Consider the following 15114-nt stretch of genomic DNA (forward strand, 5'->3'; position numbering starts at 1 on the left):
CAGGCCAGTTCAGTTCTTCCACACCAAACTCATCCAACCATGTCTTTATGAACCTTTGTTTGTGCACTGTGGCACAGTCATGCTGGATTAATAAAGGACTATTCACAATATTAGAAGCATAGCATTGTACAAAGTGTTTTGGTACGCTAAAGTAATTAACATTTCCCTACACTTTAAGTCAGAGGCTGAGTCTTACCCTAAAGTACAGCCCCATACAATTACCACTCCTCAACCAAACCTTACAGTTGACTAATAAACTTATTCGAATTTAGAGAAACACAAATAATGAACGTCGGTACATTTAACATTTGAGATTTAAAAAAGACTTAGGGTGAGATTTGTCTGCACTTTAATTCTTATAGGTTCAGACATATACAACAAAAATCGATTCCCTGATCTTGCTGTGTAACCGTGTGATCAAGCTCAAGTTTGCAGTAAATCAGTAACACTGGGCTCAGGGGACCATGAACTGGAAGCCGATCCATTAGATAATGTTCAGAAAGCACATATGGGTGAGATGCTCAGGTAGCCCCATACATGTTGCCATAAAGTGTAGTTGTAGTGTAACTGTAGATGGACCAACAATGTTCTTATGGCTTGGAAAGGTGTCCAGTTTGTTAGAGATAATTAACATTAAAATTTAAAGTTCCCCAATATTTACAGTACAATTTCCCCTTTACATCCCTTCAAATAAGAAATTTAAGAGGATTTGTTTTACAAATTAATTTCAGGAGTTTATGGTTGTATATTAGAACACTTGTGGTTCCTTAATGAGCTTTGATAAACATAGCTCCGTCCACACTGTCCACAGATGTACAGCTTCTGTCCTGTATGACTCTGCTGGTGTCTGAGGAGGGCACTCTGAGCACTAAAACTCTTCCCACACTGTTCACAGGGATACGGCTTCTCTCCTGTGTGGACACGCTGGTGTTCTTGAAGAAGCTTCTTTAGCCGAAAACTTCTCCCACATTGTACACACTCATATGGTTTCTCTCCTGTGTGAATACCCTGGTGCACTTTGAGAGTATTGTGATGATTAAAACTCTTCCCACACTGTTCACAGTAATACGGCTTTTCTCCTGTGTGGATACGCTGGTGTATTTTGAGATGACTCTGATGAGTAAAACTCTTCCCACACTGTTCACAGTAATATGGCTTTTCTCCTGTGTGGATACGCTGGTGTATTTTGAGATGACTCTGACAATTAAAACTCTTCCCACACTGTTCACAGTGATAAGGCTTCTCTCCTGTGTGGATATGCTGGTGCCTTTTAAAACTACTCTGACGATTGAAACTCTTCCCACACTGTTCGCAGTGATACGGCTTCTCTCCTGTGTGGACACGCTGGTGTAATCTAAAATTACTCTGATGAGTAAAACTCTTCCCACACTTTTTGCAGTGATACGGCTTCTCTCCTGTGTGGATACGCTGGTGTCTTTTGAGATCACACTGACAATTAAAACTCTTCCCACACTGATCACAGTGATAAGGCTTCTCTCCTGTGTGGATACGTTGGTGTCTTTTCAAAACAGCAATTTTAGTAAAACTCTTCCCACAATCTGAGCAGTGGTGCATCTGGAAAACAAAATAAAAAGATTTAATATACTGTAATAATTTTAGATTTGGTCTTGCATGTTATCAGAAATGTCTGCTATAGTAATCTGATATGGCTTGAAACAAGTTAAATGAGAGGTATTTTGAGGGGTTTTAGAAAACTTTATGTCTTCAAGGTGGAGGAGTTTTCCCAGTACCAGACCAAGCAGCATTATATCATCTCATTTTCAATTCCAGAAGACAGAGAAAAAGACTGTGGAACCTGTTGTGCTTCTGTGATAAAATCAGAGATTAACAGGATTCAGTCCATGATCACAAAGCGACCTGAAACTATGTTCAAGCAATGTTCGGGTGCTTTTGGATTTAGCAAAATACATGTCTGCTTCAGAACATTTGCTAATAGTAGCTCTCATTAGACAAAGCTCAAAATCTGGACTGGTGCAAACAATCAGTACCTACTGAGCTGATCTGCATGCTGTCTTCCAAATGATGTGTGAAAATCCCTGTGGTTGGGACAACAATACATTGATGACGACTGCAAGTAATTATCTGTGGCTGTCAAAAGCAGCAACCTACTTCCTCCTAATGGCCTATGATGGCATTTTCAATTAACTTGTAAGCATGTACCTCCACTTTCAGACTCTCAGCTGAAAATCACCTACCTAAAAGTAAATGTGAACAGTTCCTGACCAAAGTGTTCTACATACACAATTTAGATACATTTGGAAAGAAGATACTCTGGGTTTACTGTATTATTATTTACTGTATCATTTAAAGTTGATAATGCTCAAAAAGATAAGTTGAAGTATAAATGACTCAGGTAACAACTTAGACTATTGTTATATTGTTTGGGTATTCATATAGACTGCATTCATATTGATGGTTGGCAGTTCAGACTACTGTTATATTGTTTGGGTATTCATACAGACTGCATTCATACTGCATGCATACTGATGACCGGCCATTTAAATAGACAAGAGTGTGCCCAACAATACACACAAACACACACTTTTCAAGCATTTCTCATATAAACAATCATATAAAACTGTAAGCGAGATGTATTGTAACGCACAGCTGTAAAAATGCAGATCACCAGGTCGCCGTCATCACACGCAAGAAGATTTTCCTCATCACTGCTTTGTGCGATCTCCAATAAAACAACCTTTTTGACTGTGCGTTTTTTATCTTTAATTTTCTTTATTGCAAAATAAAACCCAGTTAACACTAGCTGGAAAAAGCTGTTAGTGCAGAAACTGGAACTCCACTTTTTCATGTGCTGCAGAATAAAGTAATGGACATTGCTTTCTGCTGTGCACGAATCCAAGCCACATTTGCAGTTGTGGAATGCCAGTTACAAGAGTCTGACAGTTTCTAAAATCGATTCAATCTAAAATGAAACAAACAATACCACCATACCATCTACAACAGTGTCCACCGAGAGGCTGATGCCCTGGGACCCCTTCACCTAGGGAGACACCTATTTAGCTAGTGATGTAAAAATAAAGTAAGATAGTCAAAAACGATGCCTTGGGTGACCACAGGAGGAAGAGAATTTAGATGCTCAGAAGCCAGCAATATTAAAAAGTGAAAATTTGAACAACTCTGCTAGTGCTAACGTTAATTCACCTGTTTCTGGATCACCAGCAGTGCTTCATTCTCCAACACATTCTACACACCAGTGTACAGGTACATATGTTGTCTCCTGTTATAATCAAGATTGCTTGTCATTTTTTTAAATGAAATCACATTTTATCATAACTGCCTACTTTCACCTTAGAAATACAGTAGAATCTGCTTATCTCGACCTCGGTTACCTCGACAACCCTATTAAGTCGACGTTTTTGAAGTGGAACCGCCAAATTCTCACTTTTTCTAAGCATTTTTTATCGGTTATGTCGACTTTTTTCATGTCGCCGAACCCTAATATCTCGAGCACAAGGGGGGAAAAAATTTGCCATTTAACGTCGGTTATCCTGCAGCAGCAGCAGAAAAACTTGCGGAAGTGGCGGAATAAACAAGTCTTACAGCTGCTACAGGTGGTATTGTTGTCAGGAATCCACCTGCCATGCCTCCTTCAGAGGCTGTCATTGCCTCCGCGTGCTCCCAAGCTCGCAGCGCAAATCATGCCCAGCTGAAGCGCGTTACTCACTCACTCCCAGCTCCCATATAAACCGCTCACTCACCCACACTCGCTGTCCGTTTTTGTATGTGTTCATGCGTGGTCGTGTGTATGCTGCACCCGCTACATACCGTCTCCTCCCGGACTCCTCGCTCACTCCACAGCTGCGTTTTCCTTCCCCAGCGCACCTCGGACTTCCGACGCTTCCCCGTTGCTTCCTCCGCGCCGCGCTTCTTCTATAACGCACCGTGGATGGTATTATTGGACTGCCGTTTTGCCGGATTATCCCGATCTACGCGGGTATTTTGTGTTGGCTCTGCCTTTGTCAAAAAGTTTCTGTTTGCCGTTACTCCGGCTTCCGCCTCCGCACCACGCCTAACAATTGTATACTGGTGAATCTCTGCTGTTAGTTAGTGCTAGTGTTCGTAGTGTTAGTAGGTGCGCGCGGCTTTGGGAAGAAAAGAGCAGCCGTTGAGAGAGTGCCGGTGGGAAGGCACGTACAGGGATACGCATGCGCGATAACAACGACCGCCGTGAACCAACATATACCAACAATAACGGACAGTGAGAGTGTGGAAGTTTAAATAGGAGCTGGTGATGATGATAAACGAGCACCATATGTGCGCGATTGAAGCGGAGCTTCAGAGAAAGCGGCAGAGAAAGCACCTGCTACGCTGAAAGGAGCCGAAGGGGGCGTGACAGGTGGATTCCTGACAGATAAACATGTACTGTATGTATTTTTATAGCATGCCTTCATCAAACAAATCACAGCAACGCTGTTGTGTAAAAAACCCTTCAAAAACACGTGCATGCACATTCTCATTTATTAACGCACATCACGTACATAAAGAAATTTCAAGCACGTTAATATATTGCCGCCATTTTGATTTTCGTTTATCTCGATCATCGGTTACCTCGATGCTTTTTGGCAACCCCCTAGGACATCGACATAACCGGGTTCCACTGTATTTCTAAGCTAAGAGCTAAGAAATATATCTATATCTGATGCAGAGAAGCTCGTCCATGCGTTAATGACCTCCAGACTGGACTATTGTAATGCATTACTAGGTGGATGTCCTGCATCATTAATAGACAAGCTTCAGTTAGTTCAGAATGCGGCAGCAAGAGTTCTTACAAGGTCAAGAAAATATGATCATATAACCCCAATCTTATCGTCCCTACACTGGCTTCCTGTTAAGTTTCGAATAGACTACAAACTACTGCTTCTTAAGTATAAAGCACTAAATGGTTTGGCTCCCATGTATCTCTCCAGTCTTTTAACACGCTACAATCCATCACGCTCTATGAGATCTCAAAACTTCGGGCTTCGAGTAGTTCCTAGAATAGCAAAGTCCACTAAAGGCGGTAGATCATTCTCACATTTAGCTCCTAAACTCTGGAATAATCTTCCTGACAGTGTTCGGGGCTCAGACACACTCTCCCAGTTTAAGTGCAGATTAAAGACATATTTTTTAGCAACATTTTTAGCAAAGCCTACACATAACACACATCACATCATAACCTTGTGCTCCAGAACATCTAAATCACATGCACATTATCAACTTGTGCTGTTAATATCATGAACAGCAGCTACGCTAATTCCTCTCCACTGCTTCTTATTCTCTCCCCATCCCGAGGCTTCCTGAGGTTTGGCCAGCTCCAGTCACGTCCCACCTCGTGAAGATTATGGACTTTAAAAAAGTAGATGATGAACTCGCAACCATCCCGAACCATCTAGAGACGTATCAGTGCCAATTGGATTCCACTACATGTGACCTCCTGGAGTGTTTAAAGGCTCTGGCATGGAGAAGCTGATGCTGGATCTGTGATGATCACAAATGTTGAGCTCAGTAGCTCCTACTTTTATACCAACGACTGAAGAAAGAACATTACTTATAATCTTATACTCCACTGCTCATGTTAGTTCTCACTCTCCAGTGTTCTGTATTGTTGAAAGATTTATGATCAAACTCTTGATGTCACCTTTTTTAGTCTGGTTCCTCTCAAGGTTTCTTCCTCATAACATCTAAGGGAGTTTTTCCTTGCCACAGTCGCCACAGCTGCTCACCAGGAATAAGCACACACCATTCACCTCAACTGTTGATTTCTGTAAAGCTGCCTTGAGACAATGTCTGTTGTGAAAAGCGCAATAGAAATAAACTTGACTTGACCCCACATTTGAACAGGTTACATTTTTAAACGTTTTAAATAAAATGCCTGCTTGGTTCAATAATAAATCAAATAATATTTTATAAGAATAAATAATAAAAAACATTAATTGTTTACATTAGTTAGATTCCACAGATGTGTGTGATTTACAAGTCAAGTCAGTTTATCGTCATTTTAACCATATACAGTGCAGTACACAGTAACCAACTTTTCCTCAGGACCAAGATGCTACAACAAACATCAATTATCAAAAAGAAACACAAAAGTAGATACAACTCTTAACCAACAACACAGTGCACATGTGCAACATTTAGTGCTAAAAAGAGGAGGGGGTAAAAACAGAGACCACAGGAGACACTAATACAAATGTATAACTTTTCTAAAGATCTGTGATCTACTTAACTGTTCTATTTGTTTCTGCATACTAATAAATGGGTTGAAAGTGCGAGGCAGAGACTAAACACGCTTACGGTGCGCCACTTAATCCGTTCCCGAGGGAACTCACACTATAACATATATTATAATGTTCCGCAGGTAAAACGACTGCATTCATTACACGTGTGTACCGAACCGAAAGCCCAGTACCGACAAATTACGGTACGAATACGTGTATCGTTACACCCCTACATGTGAGGCATGAATAAAGTGTACCTTTGATCCAGCAGCAGCAGGAGGAGGAGTGTGTGGAGGTTCTTCTAAAGATCTCCGTCTGGACTCTGATTTCATGATCAGAGGTGTAAAGAATCAGGACACTGGAAGAAAAATGCAGATGTTCATGACTCCAGAATGTCCACTATCTGTTCCCCGAGCGAAAAGGAACAGCGAAAGGAACGTCGATATGCACGCGCGGAAAGTGGAGAAAAACTCACGCGCCCAACATTAACTTCAGACCGGAGCGCGTGAAAGAAGTCTATAAGAACAAACACGGATCACAAAGCAATGGGCGGGGCCAGCGGTTTCGATTTCAAAATCCTCGAACATCATTGTCTCAGACATTTTCAGGAAGTGAAATTTGATTGGTTGTCTGCCACTGTGCCTGATCTTTAGTGGTTGAGCTTCATGAGAGACATGACTTCATCATCTATCACTCTTCATTCTCTTCTATCATCATTCTCCATTTTTATTTGTTCATAGTTTTCGGTTTAAAAATAAACGGAGATTCACACAAATGTAAATGGCGATTTAAACAGGTAAAAATACTTAGATGTTCACATCATTTAGGACCTGTGTTGGTCCTGTTATATCGTCACCCTGATGAAGGCCAGGCATATGCCACCTGAGACGCTTAAGAGACTTTAAATCACCTCTCTGGTGCTGAGGTCTTTCTTCAACTGCACCGTTGAAAGTGTCCTGATGGCTAGTATCACTTCTTGGCTCGAGAAATGCACCATGCAGGCACCAGAGGGTGGATCAGTCAGCTGAGCGTTCTCAACTCCCTGACCTGCAGCACATATACAGCAAGCAGTGCTGGACCAGGGCCAGAAAGATATTGGAGGACCTCAGCCATCCCAATAAAGAAGTCCTCTTTTCTGTGTTGCATTTAGGAAAGCGCTTCCGATCCTTGAAGGCTTTCATTCCTAGCTACATCTTCTACCACTTCATCTCACTCCAGAAGTTTTCCTGCTCCTCCTTCTCACAACCCAGTTGTAAAGCATAACATTGATGACATTTATCATCAAGACTTCAACTTCCAGCTTCACGTTCATCACTATCAGAAACTCTCTTCACCTTCACTACACTCTTACTGTACTCTTCCTTCAGAATCCTCCCTACACCATTTCTCTTTCCATCCACACCATGTTAGAACAGTTTAAAACACCTCCAATGTTCCTGGTCTTACTCCCTTTCCACTTCTTCTCCTGAACACACAACATATCTACCTTTCTCCTCTCCATCATATCAGCTCCCTTTCTCCCTTTACCAGTCATAGTACCAATATTTAAAATACCAACCCAAACCTCCACTCTCCTCCACTTCTCCTTTCCCTGCTGTCTCTGTAGACATCTTCCTCCTCTCCTTCTCCTCCTTCAGCCCTTCCCTTCATCTTTACCCACAATTACATTTCTCTACTTCAATAACACTGAACGCTTTAAAGAGAGAACTAGCAGCTAACTAGCAGCTCAGCCTGCAGATTTAATCTACTGATAACAATAATCTGAGATGTAGAAAAACTTAAAATTAATAAATTAGAATAAGAATACAGCTCAAAGTTTACGTTTTCATGTCAAAAAAATGTATTATCAAAAAAAGTCATTGAGATCATTAGATTGATTGTTGTTATACCACAGGTCACATGATAATGCTTTAATTCAAACATCATACACACATTTTTACACAACCATATCATTTAATGTCTAGTTGTTATGAAGTAAATCCTCCCACCATTACAGATACGCAAAAAAGCTGCTTAAGTAATTACATTTACTTTATCGTCCACCACTGTAACATTTGAATCATAATTTTTATCTTAGATTAAATTGAGTCTATTAATTGTCACACTTCAATCGCTGAACTGTGGGTATACTGATTTAAAAACACCATAAAATCTCTAAGACTTACATTTTATTTTACGTTTTAAAGATTCATACAGAAACAACAAAAATCCATTCCCTAATCTTACTGTGTAACTGTGTGATCCTGCTCAGGGTTACAGAAAATAAAAAAGCTAGATCAGGAACACTGGGCACAAGGGACCATGGACTGGAAGTCGTTCAAACAGATAATATTCAGAAAGCACATATGGGTGAGATGCTCAGGTAGCCCCATACATGTTGCCATAAAGTGTAGCAGTAGTGTAGCTGAGAATGGACCAACAATGTTCTAATGGCTGGGAAAGGTGTTTGTTAGAGCTAATCATTTACATTACAATTTAAAGTTCCCCAATATTTACAGTACAATTTCCCTTTACATCCCTTCAGATTTAAGGAGATTATTTGTTTTTGACATCAGGAGTTTATGGTTGTATATTAGAACACTTGTGTTTCCTTAATGAGCTTTGATAAACATAGCTCCGTCCACACTGTCCACAGATGTACAGCTTCTGTCCTGTATGACTCTGCTGGTGGCTGAGGAGGGCGCTCTGAGCACTAAAACTCTTCCCACACTGTTCACAGGGATACGGCTTCTCTCGTGTGTGGATACGCTGGTGTTCTTGAAGAAGCTTCTTTAGCCGAAAACTTCTCCCACAATGTACACAATCATATGGTTTCTCTCCTGTGTGAATACCCTGGTGCGCTTTGAGAGTACTGTGATGATTAAAACTCTTCCCACACTGTTCACAGTGATACGGCTTCTCTCCTGTGTGGATACGCTGGTGTATTTTGAGATGACTCTGATATTTAAAACTCTTCCCACACTGTTCACAGTAATGCGGCTTCTCTCCTGTGTGGATACGCTGGTGTACTTTGAGATGACTCTGATATTTAAAACTCTTCCCACACTGTTTACAGTGATACCGCATCTCTCCTGTGTGGATACGCTGGTGTACTTTGAGATTGCTCTTACAATTAAAACTCTTTCCACACTGTTCACAGTGATACAGCTTCTCTCCGGTATGAAAATGCTGGTGCCTTTTGAAACTACTCTGATGAGTAAAACTCTTCTCACACTGTTCACAGTAATACGACTTTTCTCCTGTGTGGATAAGCTGGTGCCTTTTGAAACTACTCTGACGATTGAAACTCTTCTCACACTGTTCACAGTGATGCAGTTTTTCTCCTGTGTGGATACGTTGGTGTAATTTAAGACTACTCTGTTGAGTAAAACTTTTCCCACACTGTTCACAGTAATACGGCTTTTCTTCTGTATGGATACGCTGGTGTGATGTGAGATCACTTTGTTGAGTAAAACTCTTCTCACACTGTTCACAGTGATACGGCTTCTCTCCTGTGTGGACATGTTGGTGTCTAAGGAGATTACTGTGAGAAGTAAAACTCTTTCCACACTGTTCACAGTGATAAGGCTTTTCTCCTGTGTGGACACGCTGGTGCCTTTTGAAACTACTATGACGATTAAAACTCTTCCCACACTGTTCGCAGTGATATGGCTTCTCTCCTGTGTGGACACGCTTATGTGTTTTTAAACTATTTTGATGAGTAAAACTCTTCTCACACTGTTCACAGTGATACAGTTTCTCTCGTGTGTGGATGCGTTGGTGTCTTTTCAGAACAGCAATTTCAGTACAACTCTTCCCACAATCTGAGCAGTGGTGCATCTGGAAAACAAAATAAAATGATTCAATATACAGTAATAATTTTAGATTTGGTCTTGCATGTTATCAGAAATGTCTGCTATAGTAATCTGATATGGTTTAAAACAAGTTAAATGAGAGGTATTTTGAGGTGTTTTAGAAAACGTTTAACTATTTAATACTTGTATAAAATCTTCCAAAATCCCCAATATTTATGTCTTCAAGATAGAGGAGTTCACTCACAACCAGTCCAGGCAGCATTATATCATCTTATTTTCAATTTCAGGAGACCAAAATTTGGAAAGAAGAAACTTCTGGATTTTACTGTATTTTTATTTACTGTATCATTTAAAGTTGATAATGCTCAAAAAGATAAGTTGAAGTATAAATGACTCAGGTAACAACTCGGACTATAGTTATACATGTTTGGGTATTCATACAGACTGCATTCATATTGATGGTTGGCAGTTCAGACTATTGTTATAGAGGTTTTGCTATTCATACAGACTGCATTCATACTACATGCATACTGATGACCGGCCATTTAAATAGACAAGAGTGTGCCCAACAATACACACAAACACACACTTTTCAAGCATTTCTCATATAAACAAATTAACAAATCATATAAAATTGTAAATTGATGTATTGTAATGCACAGATGTAAAATAGGCTTGGATTTTCCATCTAAATGCAGATCACCAGGATGCCGTCATCACTCCACGCAAGAATATAAATCACGGGTCTGTTTAGGGTGAAAAATGCAAAACCTAAGATTGCTTGTAATTTTTTAAATAAAAGGAGTTCATTATTTTCGACATTTAAACAGTTTACATTTTTAAACAGTTTTAAATAAAATGCCGCAGCGTCTGTACTTCCTGAGAAGGCTGAGGAAAGCCCAACTCCCTCCCCCCAAATAGACCACTTCCTACAAAGGGACCATTGAGAGCATCCTGAGCAGCTGCATCACTGCCTGGTTTGGGAATTGCCCCGTCTCAGATCGCAAGACCCTACAGAGGATAGTGAGGACGGCTGAAAAGATTATTGGAGTCTCTCTCCTCTCTATCATGGACATTTACACTACACGCTGTGTCTGCAAAGCCAACAGCATTCGGGCCGCCACATCCAGACTGTGTAACGTTTTCTTCCCTCAAGCCATCAGGCTTCTTAACACAGAGATGAACTCACACACACACACCTGTGTAACTGATCTGTACAACCCGGATTCAACACACACTCATACTCACTTCACACATCCATGTCTTCAGCACCACCCATATTACATCACCTCATTACTACAAACTGTTTACATGCCTTTTTGCACATCTTTTTTTTTTGGGATTGCTGCTATTGCTCTTTTGCACAACATTTTGTTTACATTTTTGTTAATCACATTGTTCACTTTATGTCTTTTATATACCAGACTATGCAATATACAACAGATTTACTGGCTGGGCCATTTTGTGTTTTGTGTATTTCTCTTACACTGTCTTGTGTTGTCTTTGCACTGTTTGCACACAATCCACTTTATGTGGCGAGGACACTTACAGTCTTCAGCCCTGTGCTTTCTGTGATTGTTGTTTTATGTAGCACCAGGGTTCAGGAGGAACGTGTTTCATTTCACTGTGTACTGCGTCAGATATACATGGTTGAAATGACAATAAAAGCTTCTTGACTTGATATTGATTAATATTTTATATTTTATAATCAATAAATATTATATAAAAAATATTGTTTACATTAGTTAGATTCTATTTGGGTAATACAGATGTGTGTGATTTATAAGTCAAGTCAGCTTTATCGTATTTTCAACCATATACGGTGCAGTACACAGTAACCAACTTTTCCTCAGGACCAAGATGCTACAACAAACATCATCAATTAACAAAGAGAAACACAAAAGTACATATACATTTAATGCAACAAAAAAAAGGGGGTGAAAGTGCGAGGCAGAGACTAAACACGCTTACGGTGCGCCACTTAATCCGTTCCCGAGGGAACTCACACTATAACATATATTATAATGTTCCGCAGGTAAAAACGACTGCATTCATTACACGTGTGTACCGAACCGAAAGCCCAGTACCGACAAATTACGGTACGAATACGTGTATCGTTACACCCCTACATGTGAGGCATGAATAAAGTGTACCTTTGATCCAGCAGCAGCAGGAGTGTGTGGAGGTTCTCCTAAAGATCTCCGTCTGGACTCTGATTTCATGATCAGAGGTGTAAAGAATCAGGACACTGGAAGAAAAATGCAGAGGTTCATGACTCCAGAATGTCCACTAGCTGTTCCCCGAGCAGCTCAGCTGCTACATTTCACTGTATCTCACCTTTGGGTAAAAATCCGCTAAATCCGGGACAAAAACGGGGTTGAAGCTCGCGCGCGATAGATTTATAACGGCGAAAGGAACGTCGATGTGCACGCGCGGAAAGTGGAGAAAAACTCACGCGCCCAACATTAACTTCAGACCGGAGCGCGTGAAAGAAGTCTATAGGTACAAACAGGAGTTATTCACAACGCAGTGGGCGGGGCCAACGGTTTCGATTTCAAAATCCTCGAACATCATTGGCTCCGGCATTTTCAGGAAGTGAAATCTGATTGGTTGTCTGCCACTGTGCCTGATCTTTAGTGGTTGAGCTTCATGAGAGACATGACTTCATCATCTATCACTCTTCTTTCTCTTCTATCATCCTTCTCCATTTTTATTTGTTCATAGATTTCTATACAAATCAATGAAAAGGAGGATTTAAACAGGATGGAGTATTTATTGGATTATGACTGGGGACCAGGTGGACATTCACTGGGCTGATGTAGGGCTTCTACCTGAGTCCTGGGTGATCTAATCTAACTTTAGTTAGTTTCTTCATCTGATGATCAATAGCAGCGTCAGGTTCAGGTATTAGATGTTATAATCCAGAGAAACATGAACAGATAAACATAAAGCAAGTGAACATTTTTTTTCCAGTCAGAACTCATGGTGTCTCTCACAGCTCCATCTGAGTGGAGGAGCAGTTCACAGTTGGAGAGCAAATTAACACTATAGTGTACATTACTGAGGCTAGAAGTCCAACTTTCCCTTCATCTTTACATTTTTATTTTTAAAGATGCTTAAGTACAGTAACAAATTACATTTACTTTATCATCCACCACTGTAACAGTGTAATCATCATTTTCATCTTAGATAAAATTGATTCTAGTAATTATTACACCTGAATCGTTAAACTGTGGGTATACTGATTTAAAAAACACCATAAAATCTCTAGGATTTACATTTTATTGTACTTTTTATGGATCCATACATAAAAATCCATTCCCTGATCTTACTGTTTAACTGTGTGATCCTGCTCAGGGTTACAGTAAATCAAAAAACTAGATCAGGAACATTGCATTAGTACCTCACCACGTTACCGTGTCAAATGTACATTCACGTCAGCTACAGCAGCGAGTTTTATCAATAATCTTCCAGAAATGACAATATTAATTAGATCTCGATCTGACCCCGCGAAGAGCTTGACTGGGCCACTGAATACCTAGAATCAACATTCTGTTACACTCTAGATGATGGAGCCCCCCTTGTGACCAAAATTATCTAGGAAAAAAAATTAGCACAGTGGTATAATGATCATACGCACACCTTAAAACAGACCACTCAGAAATTAGAACATAAATGGAGTCAAAAAAAATTGACAGTATTTCAAATAGCATGGAAGGAAAATCTTTTCTAGAATCCTGAGTTTTAGAAAATCTCTTAGTGCTGCTGATCAGCATATTTCTCCTCCCTCATAGACAATAGCAAGCAGAATCCTAGATTTATATTCTGTACTGCAGCAAAATTAACAGAGAATAAAAGCACTGCACTCACATGCACACCATCAATAGGTAGTAATGATTTCATGAATCTTTTAATAAAAAAAGTTGAAAAAATCAGCCAAGAAATCCAGATAATTAAAATAAATCCAGACTATTTTATAAATAACCCTGTAGACAGCAGTGTAATTATAACAGACCATCAATTACAGGTAGTCGTCGACTTACGACCACGATTGGGACCGACAGATCGGTCGTAACACGATTTGGTCATAAGTAGAGAAGGCTATATGTACAGCACTGTGAAATTATGCCGGAAATTATGCACGCCGCGGCCAGCGATTGTGGTCGTGAAGTCGAACGGTCGTAAGTTGACGACTACCTGTATAAAGTTTTACTCCAATTTAAGAGAACGACTTCATTCCATTTATTTCCTCATCAAAATCATCAACCTGCATTGTCGATCCCTCGCCTACAAGTTTCCTCAAACAGATCATTCCAAAGGTAATTGAACCTGTTTTAAAAATTATAAACTCTTCCATTAGCACTAGTTTTGAACACAAATCCTTCAAACTGCAGTTATCAACCCCCTAATTAAGAAACCTGACCTTCACCCTGTCAGCTGTCCAACTACAGTCCAATATCAAACCTCCCCTTTATCTCCAAAATTTTAGAAAAGGTTGTAGCACAGCAGTTCTGCTCACATCTACTGAGGAAGAACATTTATGAAATCTATCAGTCAGGATTTCAGCCTCATCATAGTACAGAGGCGGCGCTAGTTAAGGTGCTAAATGACAGTTATTGACCTCTGATCAGGGTTTTGTCTCTTTGCTTGTTTTGCTCGACCTCAATGCAGCTTTTCACACCGTTGATCATAATCTCCTGCTTGCTGGACTGGAGAACGTTGTTGGAATAAAGGGAACAGCTCTGTCCTCGCTTTGGTCTTATTTGACTGAGTTTGTTGATGTAAATGGTAAGTTCTCCACACTCTCTGAGGTAAATTTTGGTGTTCCGCAAAGATCTGTCTTAGGCCCACTGCTTTTCTCTTTATATCTGCTGCCTCTGGGTGAAATTATACACAAACATGGTATTCGCTTCCATTGCTATGCTGATGATACACAGCTGTATATTTCAGCAAAGCCTGATGAGAGAGATCAGCTTAACAATGCTGAGGAGTGTGTAATGGACATTAGACAGTGGATGCTTAATAACTTCCTTCTGCTCAACTCAGATAAAATGGAAGTACTTTTAGTTGGACCACATGCAGCT

General features: G+C 40.2%; 1 protein-coding gene across 7 annotated transcripts in view; it reads right to left on the reverse strand.

The window, feature by feature from the left end:
• Nucleotides 1-15114, reverse strand: part of LOC124381899 (zinc finger protein 239-like) — a 103888-nt gene that overhangs the window by 82157 nt on the left and 6617 nt on the right. The window contains exons 1-3 of one of the 7 annotated variants that reach the window (XM_046843829.1): nt 12368-12900; nt 6494-6594; nt 3805-3909 (exon numbers count right to left, since the gene is read on the reverse strand). The exons of 1 other annotated variant lie outside the window; for it this stretch is intronic. In XM_046843829.1, coding sequence (XP_046699785.1) covers nt 3805-3909; nt 6494-6568 — 180 coding nt within the window. In that variant the 5' untranslated portion in view covers nt 6569-6594; nt 12368-12900. Of the gene's footprint in view, nt 1-3804; nt 3910-5656; nt 5710-6493; nt 6595-8034; nt 10056-12367; nt 13849-15114 lie in introns of those variants that run through there. 5 more of the 7 variants (XM_046843811.1, XM_046843809.1, XM_046843810.1 and 2 more) reach the window with 5 other exon arrangements.

Source organism: Silurus meridionalis, chromosome 29, assembly GCF_014805685.1.
Source record: "Silurus meridionalis isolate SWU-2019-XX chromosome 29, ASM1480568v1, whole genome shotgun sequence".
In the NCBI taxonomy this organism is placed as follows: domain Eukaryota; kingdom Metazoa; phylum Chordata; class Actinopteri; order Siluriformes; family Siluridae; genus Silurus; species Silurus meridionalis.